This window comes from Syzygium oleosum, unplaced genomic scaffold (assembly GCF_021117445.2).
Source record: "Syzygium oleosum isolate NSW1041296 unplaced genomic scaffold, Sole_v2.1 Sole_v2.27, whole genome shotgun sequence".
Taxonomy (NCBI): Eukaryota; Viridiplantae; Streptophyta; class Magnoliopsida; order Myrtales; family Myrtaceae; genus Syzygium; species Syzygium oleosum.
The window spans coordinates 4240737-4255770 of NW_026607511.1; the positions used below are offsets into that span (position 1 = coordinate 4240737).

General features: G+C 41.9%; 2 protein-coding genes across 3 annotated transcripts in view; both read right to left on the bottom strand.

Moving 5' to 3' along the window:
• LOC115691434 (probable LRR receptor-like serine/threonine-protein kinase At3g47570) overlaps window positions 1-15034 on the bottom strand; it is an 82031-nt gene that overhangs the window by 10763 nt on the left and 56234 nt on the right. The window lies entirely within an intron of this gene.
• Window positions 987-2338, bottom strand: LOC115691445 (uncharacterized). 2 transcript variants are annotated; one of them, XM_056303455.1, is made up of 2 exons: window positions 2026-2338; window positions 987-1766 (listed from the first exon to the last, which is right to left on the bottom strand). In XM_056303455.1, the coding sequence occupies exons 1-2, from the start codon at window positions 2065-2067 to the stop codon at window positions 1206-1208; spliced, it is 603 nt and encodes a 200-aa protein (XP_056159430.1). In that variant the 5' UTR covers window positions 2068-2338; the 3' UTR covers window positions 987-1205. The 2 variants fall into 2 exon arrangements, 1 of the variants encoding a protein (XP_056159430.1); XR_008814587.1 differs by having other exon boundaries at window positions 1630-1766; window positions 2139-2338.

Sequence of the window (15034 nt, forward strand, 5' to 3'; positions counted from 1 at the left end):
ACTCATGTATTGATACACTAATTCTTGTTAGTTGACCGGTCTGCAGAAACAGAGATCCGGGCTTCACCGAGTCCTGCAAAAACTGAGTAATGGAATTGCTTGGGTCTGTAAGATCTGGCTATTCAAATCCAAGATTGGATTGAGCAGTTGAAGGAATTGACTCCACTGATATGAGCAAAGATATCAGATGAATCCGTCATGTCATCTTCTTTCACAACCACCTGAAACAAAAGCCAAGGATGTGTTATATATATTTCGAATAGGATATGATCAGGTCAGGATATTTATCAGGTTTGTGATGATTATTTATTTGTTCTCGTCTTCCTCAAAGATATCACGATTCGCAAGGCATCGCTTGATCTCGGAAAGTTTCTATAGAACCACAGATTGCCAGGAAAATTATTCTCACTTCATCCTTTTCATCATCCTCAAGATGGCCACAAGCAAGCCTAGAGTTTTCCCCGAATTCCTCATTCTTTGCGAATCTCCCTCTCACTCGTGGACAGCTGTCTGCCAAAGTTTTGCGGCATGCATACTGCAGATACTAGGAAAATTTCTTCACCTAAAGTTAATCTCCTACAAAAGGTAAACTAATGCATGAATAATGTGAGAGAAGACGAGAATGAAGACCTTAATCTTCTTGCTGAAGTTCCTTTCGTTCCTCTTCTTCATGTACCGATAGATCTTCTCCTTCCTCTGCTCAACCGAGAGCTTTCTTACTTTGTAAGTTGAGTTTCCTAAGTTTGAAATATCTGTTGCGAAAGGTGCAGAACTCGAATTCCCATTCATCAGCTTTTGGCTCTCAGCACAAAATGCCTTGCACGGTATCAAATTGGCAAGAAGCCATGAGAATTTGTTCTAATCCACCACGAATGCTACAAGAGCACATAAGATCTAATGCCATGAGCGTACCAACTGCATTAAACTTTAAACTTCATATTCAAAATGAAGTATAACGTGCTGTAAAATCTTGTCAATACCTGCATGTCCTCAGGAATAAGCACCTGGGTCGGATCTGAGCAAAAGATTCCACCGTTATTGTCAGCCTGGTAATCCAAATCTCGAGTTTGCAATTCTGCTTTTATCAGAACACTTCCTGAGAAGATCCCCGAGCTATCTGAAGATAATGTGCCAGTCATATTCCCCGGCATGTACGTCATCGGGCCAATGAAGGAGCACGAAGGCGACGCAGGGCCCAAAGGAATTTATGGAGGCACAGAGGACAAGCAATCATGTTTGAACACTGAGGCAATCAATGGAGGGCCAATTAACGGCGACATAGTTTCGCAAGTACAATTTGGTAGCCTGTCAGTGCTATTGGTCAGTGGAAGTTGGTTTTCTGTCAGCTGCACTGAAGGGAAATCCATCATCAGGTGGTCTTGTTGAGGACAGACGAATGGGGAAACCAAAAACGGAGGGGAGGGAGAGAAATCAATCGAAGCAGAAATGTCATTATTGATATCTTCTTGCAGACCAAAGATTGCTGTCTGATTTCCATTATAGTTAATAGTGGCGGCGGTCGTGGTGTTACTTGTAATCGTGGTTGGAGTCGTGGCCATCGTGTTAGTATTGATTCCATAGTCTTCCTGCAGGAGATCGCCAAAGTTTTGCGAATCTTCAGGTAAAGAAAATTTGGAGGAATCAGGGAAATCTTCATAGCAGCAGTTTGAACACGATGTGATCTCAGAGTTCTGTATACTTTCCGAAAATAATTCGGGGTCGCAAAGTTCTAACAGTTGAGCACTTAACGGGCTCGACATATCATCCTGCAGAACAACAGATGCAACTCCATGTCTGAACAACAAGAATTTGTCGAACGAAGACTGAAAAGAAACCAGAACTTATGACCGAAAAGAGAACAGAACAACGGAAGAAAGCTTCATGCCTTGCAATCAAAATCCTGCCTCTTTCTTTTGCAGAGAAAATTGCATGATTAATGAAACGCAATGCGCGCATGCATCGTATGTATGTACAGAAAAGAATAAGGAACAGAGACGGATTCGGAGCGAAAGAGAATAATTTTACAGTTGGAAGCTGTTGAGGCGGATGCAGCACGTCGTCCAACATCCTGTCCTCGGATATCGGCAGATGATTAAAGAACCCAATGAAGAAACTTGGCAAGATTTCGATGAACAGACCCTTTCTTCAAATGGCACTGAAAGAAGAAGAAGAAGAAGAAGAAGAAGACACGATCACATGCTCCTCATGATCACCACCTTTCGTGGGCTCCAGACGATGCTCACTGAACCCCATTAATAAAGGAGAAAGCTCCATCGAAGACGATCTGAACGAAGTGTATGTGTCTCTGTATGTGTGTATGTGTGAGAGGGAGAGAGAGAGAGAGCAAGTTAATTTTAGCTAGCTGAGGAAGAGGAAGGCATGGGGTGTCAAAAGTCTGCTGGTTTTGCACATAAATATATACAGCGTTTTAGGCGAGGGTGTTCGGGTCCGTACGGAGCTGTCAGCTGGGCACTCGGGGGTTGTGTCAGCCCCGAAAGCGAAGGTGAGCCACACCTTGGTTCCCCGCTGACGTGGCGAGCGAGGTGAGGAGGGCTGTCGGACACGCGTCTCGCCTGTCGGTGACGTGGCCCGGCCCATCGCAGCGCTCAGCTCTTGGATAGAAACTGGGTTGACCGAGCCCTGCGCCACCACCCCAATTCCTAGCCGACTTTTTCCGACCCCCGATCCTAGCCGACTTTTGGTTTTTTTTTTCCATTGCCAAGTTTCCACCCATCTCTCTCTCTCTCAATAGCTACAAAAAAGACTAGCACGGGCCAATTAATCATAATTATTAGATGATTGACTTGGATGCAGCAAGTTTTGTGTTTTGATTGCATGGAAGTAACGAGACCAGCCGATGATAGACCTTAAAAAGTGCTTCGGATGTATACTATGTTCATCGGCATTGGAAAAAATGTGTTCAACATGTATGGTTTTTCTTTTAAATAATCGAAACCCCCATGAAATTTGGCATCTGCGTGCAATTGTCCTCGAACTATGAAAAGTCATTAATAACCCCTCGAACTTTGGCACAATTGCGCCATAGACCCCGAACTTTTTTGATTTTTTTGTAGAATCACTAATTTTCCATCTATATGGCCATTAAGTGTTATTTGAAAATGGACTTGCCCGGTTTCTCACCCAAATATCCCTTGTAAATGGTTAATGAAGCTAAGATAATAGAGAGGATGCGTGATTGACAAAGTTAAGAAAATTTCGTTGAGGTTGGTTTGGTCAAAAAAATGAGTTGGTCCATTTTCAGGTAATATCACAAACGGAAAAACTAGTAACTGACAACAAAATCAAAGTTCAAAAGAGTAACAGGTAACTTTTTGAAGTTCGAGGCTATTGCGCAACTGTGCCCAAGTTTAGGTGAATAACCAATAACTTTTCCAAATTCGGGGGCAATAATGCAACTGTACCAAAGTTTTGGGGGTTTTGAGCAAATATCCTTTTTTATGGAATGTTCTCTTAAGTGATTCATTATTGATCACCTTGTATGATTACTCGAAGTACTTGTGGGAGTTAAGCCCATGTAGAACGGATCGGGATGTTGTATAACCTCATCATACAAACTTAAATTGAGTATATTGTTTTTCCCCTGGAACCATAAGCTATCTAAAAGAAGGGCAATAATATACAAATAATATATCTCAAGGGTACGTTTGTTTCACGGAAAACGTAACGTTTCTGGAAAATATTTTTTTTGGAAAATGTTTTCCTAGAATTCATTTTCCAAGAAAATGGTTAATTTTCCTTTGTTTGGTAATTTTGATCGAAAAAATTTTATGGTGTTTGGATCTCATTTGGAAAATGATTTCAATCTCATAACTTTATCTTAGGCAAAAAAAAATCAAATTTTTAACTAGTTTTTCAATTTTTCTTTTTTCTTTTTCTTTTTCGTTCTTCCTCCCTCCGCTGGTCGCCGGGCCTCGGCAACGGCCGGTGAGGGCTGACCTAACCAACCTTGGGCGAGGCTGGCGAGCTCAAGCCTTGCCAAATTTTGGAGAGAGTCGAGCTCACCGAGGCTCGCCGGGATCTAGCGAGCTTGACCTCAGATCCCAGCGAGCCTTGGCCTCGCCTGAGGCGGCCCATGCCAGCGGGCGACCGGCAGAGGGAGGAAGAAGGAAAAAGACAAAAGAAAAAAAGAAAGAAAATTAAAAATTTTAAAAAAGAAAGAAAAGAAAAAAATAATATTAACAAATTCAAAATAAGAAATTCTGGAAAAAAATTTCACCTTTTTAAATTAGAGAATTCATTTTCCTAAATTTATATATGAATATTTTCCTTGATCGGAAAGTATTTTCGGTTGACTAATCATTTTCGGCGAACCAAACGGATGAAAGTTCGGAAAATGAACTCCCGGAAAATACTTTTCCTCAAACAAACACACCCCAAAAATATTAAAATCTCATCAACTGTGTAGTGATTTTTATTATCAATAGTATTAAAAAGATGGGGAAAAATATTGTCTGACTATCCTCTCAGCATGGAAGTTTTGGCAGGCTAATATCTCGGGGGCAAGAATCAACGGATCTTAAGGCCATCTTAAACACTTTTTCTAGAAAGGAGCAATTTGGCCTCTTGCTTGAATCACATGTGAGTGCTCATTTGTAGTACATTAAAAGTGCGATTAGGAACACGATGCCTTCAAAAATTTACCGAGACCGATACGAATATGTCACATCTAACTTGAAATTAATGGACTCAACACAATTGCTCCCCTTTTACATAACAAATTTCTCACGATATCGACCAGAATGAAATTTATTCTAGTAAAGACACGGCACGACCATGAACTTATGCCATGTTCATATATTTGATTTCTAGCCTTATTCCAATCACATGAAGTTCTGTGCTTTGGATAAATGCTCCCGTGCTGCTGCTTCTTTCCTTTGTTGGGTGAAGGAAAAGTGAGGAGGGCGCAAATAGGAGGACAGCAAGTGGCAAAGTGTGTTCAATCGAAGCACAAATTATATGTCGCGCCAAATTTCCATATATTCCCATCGCAGCACAAAAGAGAGACCCAGTGCATGAGTACCCTCGAGAGACGAAAAAGGAAACCTACAAGCATTTTGGGGCTCTTTGAATCAATTTTGTTTTCCTTTATCTCCCAAACTCCAGTTAGACATATGAACATGGTGTTGTTCCTCTTTTTGTCTTTGCCATATATACATGCTTGGAATCAATCTTTGTTCGACCGTGCCGTGCCCGTGTTCGGGTTGTTCTATTAAGAGGAGTCGAAACATTAGGAATCAAGTCGAACATTTCAAGAGAGTGAATTATAATATCAGTGGAATGAAGAGTGATATGCATAAGTTACGATAATTCGATAGAGGAAATTTATGTGTTTAGATTACAAATTGTTCCTTTTAAATCATAAATAAGTTGAAGAGGGGAGTGGGGCCATTGAAAATCCACATGAAGAATTGCGATTAATTAGAAGGGGAGTGAAAAAGAAAAAGAAATATGAAATGAATTTCTTAACACTATCTTAAAGGAATAACCACAATCAATCCAATTTAAATTTCTAATTCCAAAAAAAATAACACCAAATTTACCTTGAGTGACAATTCTGACTTGAACTTTTTTTTGTTTCAATAAAAATCACTTACATTCACTCAAGTCCCAAATCTAGCCCGAACAATTTGAAAATTTCACATCACGAAGGCCAGATTTGGGATTTAAGTGAAAATTTGTGATTTTTTATCAGACAAAAAAAAGTTCAGGCCCAAATTGCCTCTCAAGATAAATTTGGTACTTTTTTTTTAATTAACCCAAATATTATTTGGTGAAAAAGGGCGTATGTATTTAGGGCCTTCTCACGCTTCATATTCAAGCTATGTAAGAGGAGAAGGTCTTTTCAAATCAAGACCTAGAGATGCTATAAACCCAAAATTGGATTAAGTCATCCTGGCGTGCAAATCAAGTGTATATATGTTTTGATCTCTCGAGAAATAGTTATTCTTCTTTATTTGCTCAAGTGCTAATACGGGCTACTAAAAGAAAAGTACCAGATAAAGCATATTAGTCCGTGTCGGCTACTCAATAATTGGACGAGTCTCCGCAATGACATGTCACGATATCATTCAGGTTCGGTGAGCTTGTCATGTCGGTCTGTCAGATATTGCCATCTCAACGGTGCGCGACAAGCCCAACAACGTCCAGTGCTCGTGTCTTACTAAAGATGGCTCATATCTCTCCACCTACCTCTCCCCTTCGGACAAAATGATGCTGATGCTGTTCAGACCAAAATCGTCCCGCGATTGAATCTCGATTCCTCGTGCTGGTGTTGCATTTTGCCTTTAGGGAGAAAGCTTCCTTTTTGCCAGATTGGGAAAGTTCCGCAGCACGAAGGGCGGTTTCCATGTTTGATGAAATTCCTAGGAGAGCGAAAAGGCACGATGCGCTTTCCTGGAATCTGAAGATTTTTTTCGTGTCTTGACACTGTCGAGGTCTTTCCTAGGAAAGAGGGAACATATTCATGGCAGAGAGGAAACGCAACTGTGTAAAGCGTGTACGGAGACCCACGATTCCCATGATCGCATTTGTGCCAAGAATATTTGGACTAAATCAATAAAGATCGGATGATCATGGAGAGATTGAAAGAGAGAGAGATAGATTTGACAGGAATGATGGATGGAATGATCGAACAGAGAGAGACTTGACAGGGATGATGGACGCAGGGGCTTATGCACGGTTGGCCCGGACCCCGTTTTTACCAAAACGAAATGAAAAAGAAAAGATTGAACTAATTCTATTTCCAAATATTAGATATAGTAACAACTTAATTGAGGAATACTAATGAAAGTACTCGTTCAATTGAACCAAATTTAAGTTCGAGGATATCTCCAGATAATTTTAAAAAAAATTTACGAAGAGGTGCCCTAATAATAATTACGCACAAATTACACCCACAGAGAATGTCTAATAAATATTTGATTTGTTCGGTTCCGTATCCTTCGTCATGATTTGGATGATATAGTTTCGTGTTGTCCTCTTGATCATGGCACTTTCTTATGGAGTCAATTGTTGCAATAACCTATCATGCCTTCCAATTGCCAGTTTTGAACTTTTTGCAAACAAGTTATACCTATTGTCGTATGAGATCTATTGGCTGGTACTAAACATGGGCTCAGATGGTACCGAAGATGTTGGTGGGGTCAGTTTGTCACAAGCCACGGTCGAAAGAATCAAAAGGCTGGTGGCTCTCCTCTTTCACTATTCAAGATGCTGACTTTGTCTTCGCCAACTCTATGAATGAATTTGGAGTAATCTGATCCTAAGTACTTCTCCAACTATTTGGCAGATGAAGGCGAGACCTAGTGAAAGGCTATGGGATGTTCTTCTTATGAAGATGAGACCATACAAGTGTTTGGGCATTGCCTGGTGATGGTGCCATTTCCGTCCTTTGTGTGGAGCTCGTCGTATAGAAACGATTGGTGTATGCAACATTTATATTCTAGTGCCAACTCATCGCAATTGCCAATATTTGTTTCAGTTAGATGTTATCACCCTTGATAACATGGAACAAGGAGAGTTTTGAGCCCTTCTAAATTGAATATCGGATTGGAGACATTAGATGGAAAAAAAAAAAAAAAGCAGGCAGAATGTCATTGGAATATATGAGGAATTTTGTCTTTATGGCCATTACTGCTTCATTGAAGAAGGGATCACCCTCCTTGTTCGCAATTCAACCAACATCATGAAAAGAAACGGAATGGCTCGTTGCTTGATAGATAATTGCCCGTGCTCAAAGCATCCTTCGTAGCATTGAAAACCTATAATAAGTTCTTAAAATCTTCAGCGATCCTCCAATATTGTGGTGTCAACGACAAGAGATCGGAACATCCATGATGAGTGGTGGAGTAGAGCGTTAGTACCCATCTCCTCACATATCTTCTTGAACAACTTGCACTTTGAATTCCACCTCGTTCTCATGTCCTCAAGGAATTTTTTAAATTTGTGTACCCTGTGTCATGTAATGAACCTCCAACTCTCGATGCCTCAATAGAGTGGTTCTAATGTATTGAGCCCGCACGTATGTTAGCTGCAACATTATAAAACTATTACAGACCATCCTTAAGAAAATACCATTGCAAACAGGATTTAACTATTAGACCAAACTCTTGATAAGGGAGGTGTTCACGCTAGCATTATATAGTGTGATGCTGCAGACTCTATTGGAGATGCAGAAGATTTTATCGGAGATGCCAAATTCGTTGACAACTCTCACTATTTTGACAGTCACATTTTTGGAATCATATGAGAATTAACCATACGAGCTTGATGATATAATTCTCATTTCTCATTTACACCAGGGGTCGATGACAACATATACAAAGTAATTCATAGGGCTAGTCCACATATAAGAAGTCATAAAGACTCAAAAGTTTCGCCGACGACAGAAGATGCACCAACGCTGGCCTTTTCAAACCAATCGTGTGTGGCTATGTTTGTTCAGAATGTTATTATACATTGAAGACATCTCTTGCTCATGTCACTCTGATGCCTCCTCAATATGTCCAGACGTTCTTGAATTTAAAAGGGTTCATCTAAATCCAGAAAAGAGAAGTCTTCAAAAAAAAAAAAACCTTATCATGTCAATTAGTGGAAATCAAAGTTTTTTTAGGCTAAGTATGTACGATGATTTTTGGATCTGAGCATGTCCTAAAATTGCTTCATCTGAACTCTAAAATGTTAAAATTCGGGGGTATTCCCAGAAGAGAGGGAAGAAAAAACTTTCTCTCTAATTATGAGGGCCGGACATGCGGGCACCGGCACGCTAAAATAAAGAACGCAGTCCCGTTGGTTTGTAGAAATCGAAGTTTTCTTAGGCAGCGTATGAAACAATGATTTTACTCATATTTACCTTAAAACAAATTACTAAATCGAAGGAAATGAGTAGGAGTTTATAAGGGTGGTGGAGGCTTTTAGCCCCATCAAAATTTTGGCTGCTATTCCAAAATGACTAGGATCATCTAAAGTTCCGGAAATGTTAAATTTACCACTTTAAATGATTGGCACATTAGTCAATTTTAAAATGAACGGCAATATGTGTCTTACCTACTTTCATTTCAATTTTTCATTCTTATTCCTTCTGTTTCTTTTCCTTTTCTTTTTCCCTAATTTCCCTTTGCTTTCTTCTCGTCCTACTATGATCCAACCATTGGTAGCACACATAACCCTTTGCAGCTAGCCACCCGCTCGACCGCGTTGCCTCCATCTCCATCGCGCCTTCATGACCCTTGCAATGCTGCTGCCTACGCCAACCCGAGGTCACGAACCCTCCGCCACCTTTGCCACCACTGTGCTACTCACTGGTTCGTCTCCATCTCTCTCCGGATCCATCTCAGGGGGGTTGGCGAGAGTGTAGGTCCACGGCCGTGAATCCGAAGTCAAGGACCTCCATTTTGTCGGATTTCATTGGTTTAGAAGATGCAATAGCAGCGGTGAGCTCAAGTCAAGCCACGGCACGAGGAGGCCGGCAACAGGCAGCAACGGTGAAGAGCAACGACTGGCGACGAGTGGCAAGGTGCGGCTGAGAGGGCAACGTGCAATGGTGGCTGAAGGCGAGAGAGCTCGAGAAAAGAGGGAAGAGACAGAGAGAGAGATTAGATATGCTGTTTTGATTTTGTGTAATTCTACACGAAATATGAGGGTATTTTAGTGGACTAGGCAATTTCCCGAACAACGACTAGCTTCTCTTCTTGTCCAGACAGACAAGGTCAAGCGCTTACTTTAAAATGTAAATCTAAAATCTAATATCAAAGGATCTCAGTCCATCCCAAAAATACTCCACGTGAGACAAAATTTCGATTCAGATAATGAAAAAATAACCAATCTTTTCTTCCGGTTTGGGTTATTTGGTTCGGTTAACCAAACCGAATTGAAATTCTCAACAAAAACCGAACGTTGTTTTTCACATCTTTCAAAATATCCATGAGAAACCTTAATATTCGGTTTTCTCTTCCAAACTGATCCGATCCGAACTGAACCGATATTCAGTTCGACTCAAGATTTGATTCGGTTCAAGCGTACGCCCCAAATCCGAACCGAACCGAATTGTTGACACCCATATCTGTCAGTAGGCCGTAGGGTTAAAAAACATAATTTGCTAGTTCTTATAGATCTTCGTATGGATATAGTTGATAGTGCAAGAAAAAGGCCCATCAAAAAATCGAACTCGGATGGCCCATGTAGCTAGGGCAAGGTGAAAAGCTTATGTAGAACAGTTAGCCTGTGATTATCTTGAACAATGTGATCGCCGTAATCATCGGAAATCTCGGCAGTTTTTCTGATTTTGGGGAAAACAACCATTCAAGCAGTTTCCTATAATATCATTTAGGCAGTTTCCTATATTACCATTCAGGCAGTTTCCTATATTACCATTTAAGCAGTTTCTTTAATTATTCTGTTTCCATTAGTATTAGGGGTCCTATCTCTATATATAAGATATCCGTCTTGTAATCACAATCACAGTATTATTGAATAAAAATTTCGAATTCTTTGGAGTTGTTCCAAATTTACGCTTTCTCTCTGCGTCATTTGGTATCAGAGCAGGTTTCTCCTGTGACGATAGTGAATAACGTGAATGTCAATCTCCCCGCTGCTGAGGAACGTGAGAACGAGCCTATTACGCGGGCTGAGTTCAATCAGTTCGTGGATCAAACTGATCGGAGGTTTCAAGAGATCCTTGATGCCATCCAGCGTTTGTCCACAAACCATGCGCCTGGCGTTCTTCCAGCCGAGCGAATTCCTGTCGTTCGTGATCCCGAAGATGCTATGGGGCGTGGAGGAATTCCCCGACATAGGCGTCAAGACTATGTCGAGGATACGAAAGACGAAGACGATGATTTCCGGGAGATGCAGATTCGTGGTGGTCGCCGATACAAGGGATTCCAGGAGGAGCATGTTCGTGGGAATCGACGTCAAGGAGGATATCGACGAGATCCTAAGCAGTATCAACTAAAGGTTGATCTCCCTACTTTCAATGGGAATTTGGATATTGAAGATTTCCTTGATTGGCTTTGGGAGGTCGAGAAATTCTTCGACGCTATGGATATTGACGAGGATCGCCAAGTGAAACTTGTGGCGTACAAGTTGAAGGGTGGCGCTTCAGCTTGGTGGGAACAAACTCAATTGACGCGACGTCGACAAGGCAAGGCTCCTATTCGATCTTGGGGTCAGATGAAACAGAAGTTGAAGAAGAGGTTCCTCCCAACGGACTATGAGCAACTGTTATTTCAGCAATTCCAAAATTGCCGACAATCGAATAGATCGGTCCAAGCTTATACGGAAGAGTTCCTTCGACTCTCCGCTCGTAATAACCTGGATGAGTCCGAGGCACAACAAACTGCTAGGTACATTAATGGTTTGCGACTTAATATTCAGGATCGGGTTTCTTTGCATCGACTATTCTCTATCGAAGACGCCCAGGATATGGCGCGAAAAATTGAGGTGCAATTGGAGAGGACTAGCCTTAGTACTCGTGGTAGCAATTATTCGGGTCGTGGGTCATTCGAAAAAGGAAGACAGCCTGATATTGCAAGTTCTAGTCAACAAACACCTTATTCGAGCCGAGTTTCAAGGGGTACTAGTGGGACGCCTAAGGAAGCAGTCGCAACAAACAATCGTACTCCCAATCATAATACCCAGAATCCATATGCCAAGCCCCAACCGATCAGGTGCTACAAGTGTAATGAGTTAGGCCATCGTTCCAGCGATTGTCCTCGTCGTAGAATGGCCAATATCATTGAACATGACGAAGATGTGTATGAGGAAGATTGGGAAAAGGAAGAAGAAGTGGGAGTGGAAAATGAAGTGGGCGAGCAAGTTAATTGTGTAGTGCGTCGTCTATTGCTTACTCCGCGGACAGAAGATACCCAGCGGAATCAGCTTTTCCGCGCTCGCTGTACTGTCAACAACAAAGTATGCGATATCATTATTGACAACGGAAGTTGCGAGAACATAGTGTCAAAGGCCTTGGTGGATCACTTGCAACTAAAGACGGAGCCGCATCCCACGCCCTACACGATCAGGTGGATACGCAAGGGAGCAGAACTTAAGGTAAACCAATTATGCCGTTTGCCTATTTCAATCGGAAAATCATATCAAGATACTATTGTCTGTGATGTTGTGGAGATGGATGTGTGTCATGTTTTACTGGGTCGACCATGGCAATATGATGTTGATGCTACACACCGAGCTAGGGAGAATACGTATTCTTTTGTGTGGAAAACGACTAAAATTACTTTGAGACCGAAGAGTAATTCCCCTCAGATTGTGAAGAAGCAGAATGCAGGGGTTATGATGAACATCCGAAAGCGTGAAGGGATGTATATGATTGTGGACAAGGGCGACCAGCAAGTTGTGGTTCGTGTTCCCGACATTCTTAAGCCCTTATTAAAGGTATTCAGTGATGTTATACCTGAGGATTTACCTGACGGATTACCTCCTTTGAGGGATATCCAGCATGAGATTGATTTTCTTCCAGGTGCTAGTCTTCCTAATTTGCCGCATTATCGAATGAATCCGAAGGATAATCAGATTCTACAGGAGCAGGTGGGAGAGCTCCTTCGAAAGGGCTTCTTGCGTGAAAGCAAAAGTCCATGTGCAGTTCCTGCGCTTCTCACGCCAAAGAAAGACGGCACCATGCGTATGTGTGTAGACAGTCGTGCCATTAACCGGATTACTATCAAGTATAGGTTTCCGATTCCACGACTTGATGATAACAGACTTTCTGGATCACGGATTTTTACGAAGATTAACCTTCGAAGTGGATATCACCAAGTTCGCATCCGCCCCGGCGACGAATGGAAAACGGCCTTCAAGACAAGTGCGGGATTGTACGAATGGCTTGTCATGCCATTTGGACTCACTAACGCACCTAGTACTTTCATGCGTTTGATGACTCAGGTTCTCAAACCTTTTATTGGCAAGTTTGTGGTAGTTTTCTTTGATGATATACTTATATATAGTCTGAATGGGCGTCAACACATGGAGCACTTGAGAGATGTCCTACTAACCTTGCAGCAAAATAAATTGTTCATTAATCTGAAAAAGTGTAGCTTCATGACAGAACGCCTCTTGTTTTTGGGTTTTGTTGTTGGCGCGGATGGACTTCACGTTGATGCAGATAAGGTGGCTGTGATTCGCAATTGGCCAGTTCCAAAGAATGTTGGCGAGGCTCGAAGTTTCCATGGTCTTGCAACGTTCTATAGGCGTTTCATTCGAGATTTCAGTACTATTATGGCCCCGATTACTCGACTGTTTAAAAAAGGGCAAATTCCATTGGGGAGATGAAGCTTCGGCCAGTTTTGCTCTTATAAAAAAAAAAACTCTCCACGGCGCCGGTATTGATGCTCCCTGATTTTGAGAAAGTGTTCAAGCTGGACTGTGATGCTTCCGACGTCGGGATTGGCGCTGTCCTTTCCCAAGAAGGTAATCTTATAGCCTTCTTTAGTGAAAAACTTAATGAAATTCGCCAGCGTTGGACGTATGAGCAGGAATATTATGCTGTAGTGCGGGCTATAAAGCATTGGCAGTCCTATCTTTATCAGCAGGAATTTGTTCTTAATACCGATCATCAGGCTCTTAAATATATCAAGAGTCAGAAGCACTTAAATCGAATGCATGCACGATGGGTTTCTTTTCTGGAACAATTAATTTTGTGCTTCGTCACAAAGCGAGGCCATTTAAATAAAGTGGCGAGATGCGCGAGTCGACGTCTTTGCGACACTCGTGACCATGCGCACCGATGTTGTCGGTTTTGATCACCTATGTTCTCTTTATCCTGAGGATGATGATTTTGGTGAGATATGGGAGAAGTGTTCTGAAACAAGTTGTCATGGCGATATGATAATTCAAGAAAATTTCTTGTTCTTTGGTAATATATTATGCATTCCACATGGTTCCTTACGTGAACAACTCATTCGAGAGCTTCATGGTAGTACTCTCGGCGGACATTTGGGGCGAGATAAAACTATAGCCTTGGTGGAGGAGCGGTACTATTGGCCTCAACTGAAGCGAGACGTGGGGCGATTTGTCAGTAAATGCTACATTTGCCAGACCGCTAAGGGCCACTCTCAGAACACTGGTCTTTATACCCCATTGCCTATTCCTTCGGGTCCTTGGGTAGACATATCGATGGACTTCGTGTTGGGACTTCCTTGCACTCAACGAGGTTTAGATTATGTTTTCGTGGTGGTTGACCAATTTTCAAAGATGGCGCACTTCATCCCTTGTAAGAAAACTTCGGATGCTTCGCATGTGGCAAGTTTATTCTTTCGTGAAGTAGTCCGTCTCCATGGTGTGCCGAAGACAATCACTTCCGATCGTGACACGAAATTTCTGAGCCATTTTTGGCGTACTTTATGGCGTTTGTTTGGGACTGATTTACAGTATAGTAGTTCTTTTCATCCCCAAACGGACGGTCGGACGAGAGTTGTGAATCGTACTATGGCGGATATCATTATTGCCTCTGATGATATGCCTAAGCAATGGGACCGGTATCTTGCTCCTTTGAGTTCGCCTTCAACAACTCGGTTAACCGCTCTACCTGTACATCTCCCTTTCAGGTCGTTTATGGGCGTACACCACAACATACTCTGGATTTGGTTCCCTTGCCCAAGATTCCAGGCTATAGTGTCGCGGCAGAGAATTTGGCGACCAGAATTAATGAAGTCCAAGCTGCTGTGGCTAGTCAATTGGTTGCTTCTAATTCAAAGCATAAGGAGGATGCTGCCAAACGGCGACGTTCGAAAATTTTTGAGGTAGGCGATGAGGTAATGGTTTTCCTACGAAAGTAGCGTTTTCCTGTAGGTACCTATAATAAACTGAAGCACAAGAAGATTGGTCCTTGCTGTATCCTGAAGAAGATCAACGACAATGCCTATGTAGTTGAACTTTTGGGTGATCTCAACATTTCCCCTACATTTAATGTGGCAGACTTATTTGAGTATCATGCTTCTGATACACCCCTCTATCATGATCATAACTCAAGGGCGAGTTTTTTCGAAGAGGGAGGGAATGA